Here is a 10402-nt window from a genome sequence, read left to right on the forward strand (position 1 = left end):
CTGTTCCCCGTCTCTCTAGGTCCTTTGTCAAGCCTGGTGCCAGGAAACGCCCAGTGACGACGGTCCCAAGTTCTGTGGTTGACATTGATGAGGAGTTAATTAAAAGGTTCTAGAGGTTGTTTGATGATGTGAACATGGTGGAATTTGGAGAAGGTTCTAGCAAAGTAGACGTGCAGTTCGTCGGGCCGAATGCAAAGTTTAACAATTGGAAGGCTACTCCTCTCCCTACTAGGAAAGAGTCTTGGTAGTTTGTTTTGTTTTCCTTTCTATCTAGGTCATTCCAGGGTTGTGACCCAGACTTTTATTTTTTGCTTGTTGATGTACAAACCCTATTATCCTTTATTTTAATGAAATGCAATTTCCCTTTCCATCATTCCTGATAGTTTTATTTTTATTTTCTTTTCTTCTCTGTACAGTTCTTTTTATGCTGGTTTTAATGACATGACATGTATGAGGAATCTTCGGTCCAGTCTTAAAAGTCAATCTAATTCTGAAATAATAATCCAAGAAATAGAGTGTGGTGATGAATCAGAATATGATGAGGATGAGGCCTTTGAAAAGATTAGTAAGGAACTAAGTCATTTTGAAGAAAAACTCAAGCCTAATCTGAATGATACAGAAGCAATCAATCTAGGGGACCTAGAAAATGTCAGAGAAACTAAGATAAGTGTCCATCTTGAACCACAAATCAGGGAAGAAATAATTAAAATATTGTTTGAGTATGAGGATATCTTTGCATGATCGTATGACGACATGCCAGTCTTAAGTACCGATTTGGTAGTCCACAAATTGCCAATTGATCCAGCATTCCCTCCCGTCAAGCAGAAGTTGAGAAAGTTCAAAATCGACATGAGTGTGAAGATTAAAGAAGAGATCACAAAGCAATTTGATGCAAAGGTAATTCGAGTCAAGCGGTATCCCACGTGGTTAGCCAATGTTGTGCCTGTGCCAAAGAAGGATGGTAAGACCAGAGTATGTGTTGATTACCATGATCTCAATAAGTCAAGTCCAAAGGACAACTTCCCATTGCCAAATATCCACATTTTGATTGATAGTTGTGCCAAACATGAGATTGGGTATTTTGTGGATTGCTATGCGGGCTATCATCAGATTTTAATGGATGAGGAAGATGCGGAAAAAACGGCATTCATCACACCATGGGGAACATATTGCTACCGGGTCATGCATTTTGGTTTGAAAAATGCCGAGGCAACTTATATGAGGGCAATGACAACCATATTCCATGATATGATACACAAAGAGATTGAGGTTTACGTGGATTATGTGATCATAAAGTCCAAGAAGTAGTCTGACCACGTCAGAGATTTGAGAAAGTTCTTCCAAAGGCTCCACAGGTACAATCTTAAACTCAACCCTGCAAAGTGTGCATTTGGTGTCCCATCTGGAAAACTTTTGGGATTCATAGTCAGCCGGTGGGGCATTGAATTGGATCCGTCAAAGATTAAAGCTACTCAGGAACTACCTCCGCCAAAGAACAAGACCAAGGTGATGAGTTTGTTAGGGAGGCTAAACTATATCAGCAGGTTTATAGCTCAGCTCACAACAACTTGTGAGCCCATCTTCAACTTGCTAAAAAAGGATGTTGCGGTCAATTGGACCGATGAGTTCCAGGAAGCCTTCGATAAGATCAAGGAGTATTTGTCGAACCCACTTGTGTTGGTCCTACCAGAACCAAGAAGACCTTTGATTCTTTATTTGACAGTCCTGGATAACTCATTTGGTTATGTGTTGGGTCAGCATGACATCACTGGCAGGAAAGAGCAGGCCATCTACTATCTCAGCAAGAAATTCACATCTTATGAGGTTAAGTATACTCCCCTTGAGAGGACGTGTTGTGTCCTGACTTGGGTGGCACAGAAATTGAAGCATTACTTGTCGTCCTACAATACTTACCTCATTTCTTGCCTGGATCCTCTAAAGTATATCTTTCAGAAGCCCATGCCCACAGGAAGGCTTGCAAAGTGGCAGATTTTGCTCACAGAGTTTGACATCGTATATGTGACTCGGACGGCGTTGAAAGCCCAAGCTTTGGTTGATCATTTGGCCGAGAACCCCGTGGACGAAGAATATGAACCTTTGAAGACTTATTTTCCTGATGAAGAGGTAAAACACATTGACGAGGTCGAGAAGGAGGAAAAGCCCGGTTGGAAACTCTTCTTTGATGGGGCTACTAACATGAAAGGCATTGGGATATGAGGTGTACTCATTTCTGAAATAGGGCATCACTACCTAGTTACGGCTCAGCTTCATTTCTATTGTACCAACAACATGGATGAGTACTAGGAATGCATTCTGGGACTAAGGCTAGCTGTAGATATAGGAATCCAGGAAGTCTTGGTCTTGGGAGACTCAGACCTTCTGGTGCACTAGATTCAAGGATAATGGGAGACGCGGGACTTAAAGCTTATACTGTATCGACAATGTCTGCATGATCTTTGTCAACGATTTTGATCAATATAATTCAGGCATATTCCAAGGATCTATAATGAGGTTGTCGATGCTTTGGCTACCTTGGAATCAATGTTACATCATCCGGACAGAGCTTATGTTGACCCTTTACATATTCAGGTCTGCGATCAGCATGCTTACTGTAACATGGTGGAAGAAGAACTTGATGGTGAGCCATGGTTCCACGACATCAGAGAGTACATCAGAATGGGGGTGTATCCGGTACAAGCCACGGGGGATCAAAAGAGAACAATTCGACATTTGGCAAGTGGGTTTTTCTTCAGTGGAGGAGTTTTGTACAAAAGGACTCCAGATCTTGGTTTGTTAAGATGCATAGATGCTAGACAAGCATCAACAATCATGACTGAAGTACATTCCGGGGTTTCCAGGCCGCATATGAATGGGTATGTTCTAGCAAACAAGATTCTCCGAGCAGGTTATTATTGGCACACCATGGAGCGAGATTGTATCAGTTTTGTGCGCAAATGTCATCAATGTCAAGTACACGGAGATTTGATTCATTCTCCGCCATCTGAATTACATACAATGTCCGCAGCATGGCCCTTTGTTGCTTGGGGTATGGATGTCATCGGACCAATTGAGCCAGCAACATCTAATGGGCACAGGTTCATTCTGGTGGCCATTGACTATTTCACTAAGTGGGTTGAAGCTAAAACTTTCAAGTCTGTAACCAAGAAGGCAGTGGTCAATTTTGTTCATTCAAATATCATTTGTCGATTCGGAATCCCCAAGGTGATCATCACAGATAATGGTGCTAATCTTAACAACCATCTGATGAAAGAAGTGTGTCAACAGTCTAAGATTACGCATTGCAATTCCACCCCATACCACCCCAAGGCGAATGGAGCAGTTGAGCCAGCCAACAAGAACATAAAGAAGATAGTTCGAAAAATGATGCAGGGTTCCAGGCAATGGCATAAAAAGTTGCCCTTTGCACTGTTGGGTTATCACACTACTGTTCGCACTTCAGTAGGGGCAACTCCTTATTTGTTTGTATATGGCCCAGAAGCAGTAATACCCGTGGAGGTTGAAATTACATCCCTTCAGATCATTGCTGAAGCCAAAATTGATGATGATGAGTGGGTCAAAACCTGTTTGGAGCAATTGAGTTTGATTGATGAGAAAAGATTGGCAGCAGTATGCTATGGCCAGTTGTATCAAAAGAGAATGGCAAGAGCATACAACAAGAAGGTGCGTCCCCGAAAATTTGAAGTGGGTCAGCAAGTATTGAAACGCATCCTTCCACATTAGGCTGAAGCAAAAGGCAAGTTCGCCCCAAATTGGCAGGGGCCGTTCATCATAACGAGAGTGTTGTCCTATGGTGCTTTGTATTTAACAGATATAGAAGGCAAATGTGTAGATATGGCTATCAGTTCTGATGTAGTCAAAAGATATTATGTATGATTTCTTTGGTTTAAATTGTGTTTGTTTGTACTTGGCATGTTTTGAAGATTGGAATGACGAAGGCATTTTGTTCTGCTATCTAAACACTTTATCCTTTGTTACCCCTTTGAGCCTTATTTATTTCCTTTCATTCCCCTCTTATGGAATCAGTAGCAAAGTTCAGAAATGCGAACACAAAAGATATGTAAAGGAAAAGAGAGAAAAAGAGAAAGAAAAGAATAAAAAGAGTGAAAAAAAGAAGAGAAAAAAAACAACAAAAAGGGAAATGGAAAAAAAAGAGAAGAGAAAGAAAAAGAAAAGAGAAAAATCACAACAACAAAGTAATTTCTATGCATGAACTACGTTTGACCTGATTCCTTTTAAGGATACGTAGGCAGCCTCACAGTTCGGTCCCGTCAAAATAAAATTCAAAAGTCCCCAAGTAAAGAAACTGGGGCAGAAAGTTGTGGTTGTTGTAAGAAATCTGATTCCAAAAGTTATAATTTTGAACCATTTCAAATTGTTTTGAGCCTTTCAATACCCTTTCTTTCTAACCCTATCCAAAGCGCACATTACGGTCCAAAGAAAGACCTTTCGATTAGTCATCGAGAGATGCTAGGTCGAGCAAGTAGAGGCGAGTCGTATCAGGGGAAACACTCCATTCCGAGCAGGGAAGTAAAAAATGAGAGAGTCTTATTGGTGAAACCCTTCACGGGCACCGTAAGACGATGGAAAGCTGCGTGAAATAAAAAATGAGAGAGTCTTATTGGTGAAAACCCTCACGGGCACCGTAAGACGACAGTAAGTTAAGAGATAAACAAATGAGAGAGGTTTGTTGGTGAAAACCCTTCAGGGCACTACAAGCCGAATAAGGTTGTTGACTTGGCAAGGGAGTTAGATTATGGGAACCACGGGCATAAAAGTGTGAAGATTGAAAGAATATTGGTTGAATAAGCTGGGTTGATTAATCCGAAATGCATGTCATGATAATTGGTACCAGCCGCTCCACTCAGATAAGTCTCTTTCCCTTTTCTCTTTCAAACATGTCATCCAGTTTTGGATTTTCCTCTTTATTCCTAACTCTCGAATTCATTGCATTTTACTTCTTTAGGATTATTTCTCTAAGGTTTTTCCAAATTTTAGCCTTGTTTAAGTAAGAAAGAAAGGATTTCAAAGCTCACTACCAAACCTCCAAATTGCACAAAGCAAAGTGCGGCCAAAGCATACCAAAGATAACATAATATAAAGTGGGAAATAAGGTGTCAATGAAAGTTCCATTGGTCGAATGGTTTAGTAATCTTGTGGGAGATACAGAGGTTTAGGTAGAAGGGTTAGAAATGTAAAACAACAGTTTGGGTGCAGAGCGCTCGGGTTATGCAAGGCAACCAGTCAAAGCAAAACACGACAACAGAGAGGCCACCTTCAGTAAGAATGCCATAAACTAACCACCACATTTTAAAATAATAAAATTTTTCTTTGATTTGAAATAGGGGAAGAAAATTTTGTTTGTTTCGAAGAAACTCTCTGTAAGGAAAGTAAGTACCAGACAGGTTCGACCGTAAATTCTCAGGTCCCTCTTGGACTATGGGACCTAGTTTTAAAATTCAAAATATTCATGAGTAACAAGATCTAGCATAAGCTCTACTTTGTGAAAATATAAGTTTGTTTTGAAGTTTTCATTCTTAGGACGAGACTCAATTGGAAATTTTCAAGACCCATCTGAATAATGGGACTTAGCTTTAAGACCTCCATTAGATAATAAGATTTAGCGTAAGTTCTGTCGTAGGGAAGTATAATTTAGCCTTAAAGTTGTCACTCTTAAGATGAGATTTGATTTGGATTTTCAGGACCCTCCTAGATAATGGGATGTAGTTTTAAGACCTTCATAGATAACAAGATTTAGCGGAAGTCATACCTTTAGAAAATATAATTTAGCTTTAAAACTGTCATTTTACTAGGAGCTTTCAGGACCCTCCAGGATAATGGGATCTAGCTTTCAAATTCTTAGAGATATTTGGTAACATGATTCAATTAACACTCACCGATGTGCCCAGCTACCAAACTGGGGCAAAATATTTTCTTTGTTTTGTTTATTCTGTTGCAATCAGGCGCCCACCTAGAGAGCAAGAGAGAACAACACGAGTTTCAAAGATAGAAAGCAGTTCAGGTTCAAGCAATCAGGCACCCACCTAGAGAAACAAGGGAAGCCAGTTCAAAGGAAAAGCAGTCGCAAGAGGAAGTAGTTCAAGCTCAACAATCAGGAGCCCACCTGGAGAACAAATGGAAAACAAATCAAGTTCCGAGGAAAAATAGTTAAAGTGTCGGTAATCAGGAGTCCACCTGGAGAACAAAGGGAAAACAAGTTCAAGTGTTGGTAATCAGGAGCCCACCTGGAGAACAAAGGGAGAAGCAATTCAATTGTCGGTAATCAGGAGACCACCTGAAGAACAAAGGGAGAAGCAATTCAAGTGTCGGAAATCAGGAGCCCACCTAAAGAACAAAGGGAGAAGCAATTCAAGTGTCGGTAATCAGGAGCCCACTTAGAGAACAAAAGGAGAAGCAATTCAAGTGTCGGTAATCAGGAGCCCACCTGGAGAATAAAGGGAGAAACAATTCAAGTGTCGGTAATCAGGAGCCCACCTAGAGAACAAAGGGAAAAACAGTTCAAGTTTCGAGGAAACCCCGTGTAAATGTTGGTGATCAGGAGCCCACCTGGAGAACAAAAGGAAAGCAGTAATGTTCAAAGCAAGACGGTGCAAGTTCGGCAATCAGGCGCCCACCTGGAAAATAAAGGGAAAACAAGTCAAGTGTCGGAGGAAAGGAAGATAATTCAAATGTTGGTAATCAGGCGCCCACCTGGAAGAACAAAGGGAAAGCAGAAATGTTCGAAGGAAGACGGTTCAAGTTCAGGAATCAGGTACCCGCCTGGAGAACAAAGAGAAAGCACCTTAGGATATGATTCAAGTCAGCAACAAAGGAATTTTACCTAGAGAGTACAAGTCAACAGAGTAATAGAAATTGCAAGATCAAGTTTGAAGATATAGATAGGATTCTTGTAATTCACAGAGCATAGTTTAGTCTAGCTTCTTCTATTTTTTCTTGGTGTAATAAGAAGTTCAGCAAGCAGTAGCAGCAGCAACAGTGAAATCATAGCTTTCTGGTAGTCCCAGCTACCAAAACTTCCCAAACTACACTGACCTAATTCCTTTATAGCCAAGGATATGTTGGCAACCTCGAAAGCAAGGTGTGGTCAAATCTTTCAAAAATGCTTCCCACGGAGTATCCGAACGAGCAAAAATCGCTCGTATCTGCTCACTTTATCTTTGCACGAAAACTCTTTGTGTTTTCGAGCAAAGAGGGACAGCTTTGAGCACGTGATTTTTGCCCTATACGGATTACTCCCATAAATTCAAGAAAATAATGTTTTCCCATTATTTGCAACTTTTGTAAATTTTTCATAGGATTTTTGTTAATTGTTTGCATTTGTCTATGCATGTTTATTTTATTTAAATCATGAAAAAAATATCAAAATATCATGCGTTGCATTTATTTCTTATTTTACATTAATTAGTAATTATTTCTTTTATTAAAACATGAAAATCACAAAAAATAACTCATTTTACACCTTTTAATTTTAGTTTATTGATTTTTCCTTTCAATTTTGTACTAAGTCATTTTAGAATTATCGTGACTAGGCAATTAGTTTAATTTTATAACTTAGATTAATTTAGGAGTTGATTTGTAGGATTTTATTAATTAAAAAAAAAGAGGAAAAAAAAAGAAAAAAAAACGAATTTGAAAAAAAGAGTTGTCCAAATTGGGCTGGGATTAATCCAATCCCCTTCCCCAGCCCAAACGCCCTCGCCCACCGGCTAGCCCAAACCCTTGACCTGCCTGCCTCACGACCCGCTCCATTTCCCCTTAGTATATAAGGCCCTTATAATATTTTCCCAGTAAATGAACCCTAGATCCCAAATTCAGAGACGACACTTTACTGTTCACCATCTTCTTCACCGTTAGATCTGCGTCCAAACTCGCACGAGTGAGCTCAAACTCACCTCATGCACACCCCATCTCACCACGTCACCGAATATTCTAATGACTTCTGACATTTTTTCCACTCATGTGCTGAATTCGTTGAAATCTCTGAGGAATAAATTCTGAAAAATAGGAGCCGTGGATTGATTTGAGGATCAATCCCCTCCTTCCATCTGTCAGAATTGGTTCCGAAAGAGATTTTCAGATTTCGTGTATGTGAAGAAAGGAAGAGAATGTTCGAGATTTTTGGGGAGATATATATAAGATAAGGCTTCTCTTCTGAAAAGGGGGATTTTTTGGGCAGAAAGGCGAGGATTGAAAAGAGATTTTTCTTCTTCTTCATTTTGAATTTTAGTTCAGTTTTCCAGAACAAGAGAAGATATAAAAAAATGTTCATTGTTCTTTGAATTGGTTTCATTTTCGATTGCTTTTCAAAAAAAAAATTAGAAAATATATATTCCATTGTTTCTTTTTGGGCTAGAGGTTTGTTTGGGAATGGTGATCGTTTGAGAGTTGCTGAGTTTGCTGTTGTCCGAGCTTCTATTTTCTACTCAATTTTATTGCTTGTTTGGATTGACATTAGCTTTCGGATTTCATTTGTATTCAATGTTCGAGCAAAGTTAAACGGAAGTGTTTTACTGATTCAGGTTCGTTTTTAATCGACTATAGCCTATCTTTGGCATTTGATTAAGAAATGTATTGAGAGTTTAGCTGGTTTAAAACTGTTTAAATCTTGGTGGTCGTTGGTCGTAATGTGTTCGTTTGCCATTTCCATGAGTATTTATGGTTTGGTTTGGCTGTGTATATGTCAACTGAGCTCTAAAATTGTTTTTGGAGGTTCATTGATTGTTGTCGATCCGGTCAGTTCAATTCAGCATTTAGAACTGTTACGACTCTTTGTTAAGCTTTAGTCGCGTCATATTTAAATTAGTTCAGTTCTTTAAAAGGTTCCTTTTGGTTAAGTTAAAGTTTCAAAAAACAAAATGAGTGAGTATTTGCTGTTGAAGTTTGAATTTTGAGTGAATGTTGAACTCCTCTTTGAAATGCTGGGAATTCGAAAGCATCTTATAGTTTGAATCCGACATGTTAGAAATTCTTCTCTGGCTTCTTCTTTTTAGTTTTGGGTTCTGTTGAGATATGCTACTGGTTCAGCTAAATATCGGTTTGAATTCGTGATAGTTTTGCGTTATGTATGATTGTTTTTAATGGTTCAAGTCTGTTTGTTGCCATTGGTTGGACTTTAAATTGAATCGATGTTCAATTGTGTGAGCTGTGCTGATCCTTGAAGTTCTGGGAATTGAAAAATAGCTTCTCATTCTACTTTAGTCCTAATCCATTGAGTGTTATTAATTGAGGAAATTGAGTTGAGTATTCGAGTTGGTAGCATCTTCGTATTGAAATCTGAGTCCGACCATGACTGCTAGTTGAGAGTATGATTATCAAAGTTTTGGGTCTGTCATCGAGTGCATTCTAGTCGATAGTAGTTGTTAGCGACTCGAATTTAAGCAGTTGCTCTAAAATTTGATGAATTAAGTTAGCTTCCAGTTGCGATTTGCGCTTGAAAGAGATGTTCGTCAATCTGTTCTTGTTATTCAATGTGCTATCTTGCTATTCGATGTGTTTGAATGTGATACATTGAAAATTGAAGCGTTTAGGTTATGCTTAAGTTTTCGGATTAGATCTGTTCATCTTTGGCTTACTGATGTTAACAGAGTTGTATCATGAGAGTTATTTTTATTGGTTCTCAAACAATTGTGCACATCATGTCTCTTAAGTTTTAAATGAAACTCACCTAAGGTTATAGTTGTGTGAAGGGATTAGGATTTGGTTGACTTCAGTTCTACCAATTGAAATATGATTCAAAATGCTTTTCTTAACATGACTTATCACTCCTTTTGAAATATTGGGTCTTCTCTTCACTGGATAAGGGATTTCATTAATTGTGAGAACTGGGTTATTTGTTGTGTTAAGAACTTGCACTCATCTATTCTATAGGTATATTTATCTGTTATATCTTCAGATTCTCACTGGTCCTTTAGGGTAGTATAACGTTCTGGAATTGTTAACCATGTGCTACTACTTCAGTGATGGATTTGGTTTGTTTGAAGCTTTAACTGATTTTTGCATTGAGCACTCTTGCTGTTTCATTTGGATTTAGATGTAGAAAAGTTGAGATTTAGGCCTAATACAGATTTGCAAGATAGTTTTATGTTTGTAATCCAAGTATGGTAGTTTAGGCATCCAGTTTATGTGGATGGAATATTTGGTGCCATTTATGTCATTGTTGTCTATCAATTATTGGACTCTTTGATCTGATGTTTGGCCATTGCGTCTTTGAGGCTCGGTGGATTTGATCTTACTAAATTGGTCTTGTTTTAGTACTGAGAGGTCACTTCGGAAAGGGATTCTGGGAAATGCAAGATTTAATCATATTGAAAATCTTCACCATTCTGTTTTACCTGTTATTATCATTTCTGCTTTTGTTTGTTAG

At 38.8% G+C, this 10402-nt stretch overlaps 1 protein-coding gene across 1 annotated transcript; it reads left to right on the forward strand.

Annotated features, from left to right (window-relative positions):
* The first annotated feature begins 753 nt into the window (after positions 1–753).
* LOC138879736 (uncharacterized) lies at positions 754–10402 on the forward strand. Its single transcript, XM_070159372.1, has 8 exons — positions 754–1076; positions 1356–1753; positions 2305–2443; positions 2487–2666; positions 2754–2838; positions 3286–3583; positions 10070–10139; positions 10291–10402. Exons 1-8 carry the CDS (start codon positions 754–756, stop codon positions 10400–10402), a joined length of 1605 nt encoding a protein of 534 aa, XP_070015473.1.

The sequence above is a fragment of the Nicotiana sylvestris genome, chromosome 10, assembly GCF_000393655.2.
Source record: "Nicotiana sylvestris chromosome 10, ASM39365v2, whole genome shotgun sequence".
In the NCBI taxonomy this organism is placed as follows: Eukaryota; Viridiplantae; Streptophyta; class Magnoliopsida; order Solanales; family Solanaceae; genus Nicotiana; species Nicotiana sylvestris.

Excerpts from the sequence above, each read along its gene's own strand:
- LOC138879736 (XM_070159372.1), top strand. The coding sequence starts at position 754 with ATGCCAGTCTTAAGTACCGATTTGGTAGTCCACAAATTGCCAATTGAT. Across the intron at positions 2,667-2,753 it reads TGGTTCCACGACATCAGAGA|TGGAGGAGTTTTGTACAAAA; the intron begins GTACATCAGAAT and ends GTTTTTCTTCAG. Across the intron at positions 3,584-10,069 it reads TGATGAGTGGGTCAAAACCT|ATGTAGAAAAGTTGAGATTT; the intron begins GTTTGGAGCAAT and ends ATTTGGATTTAG.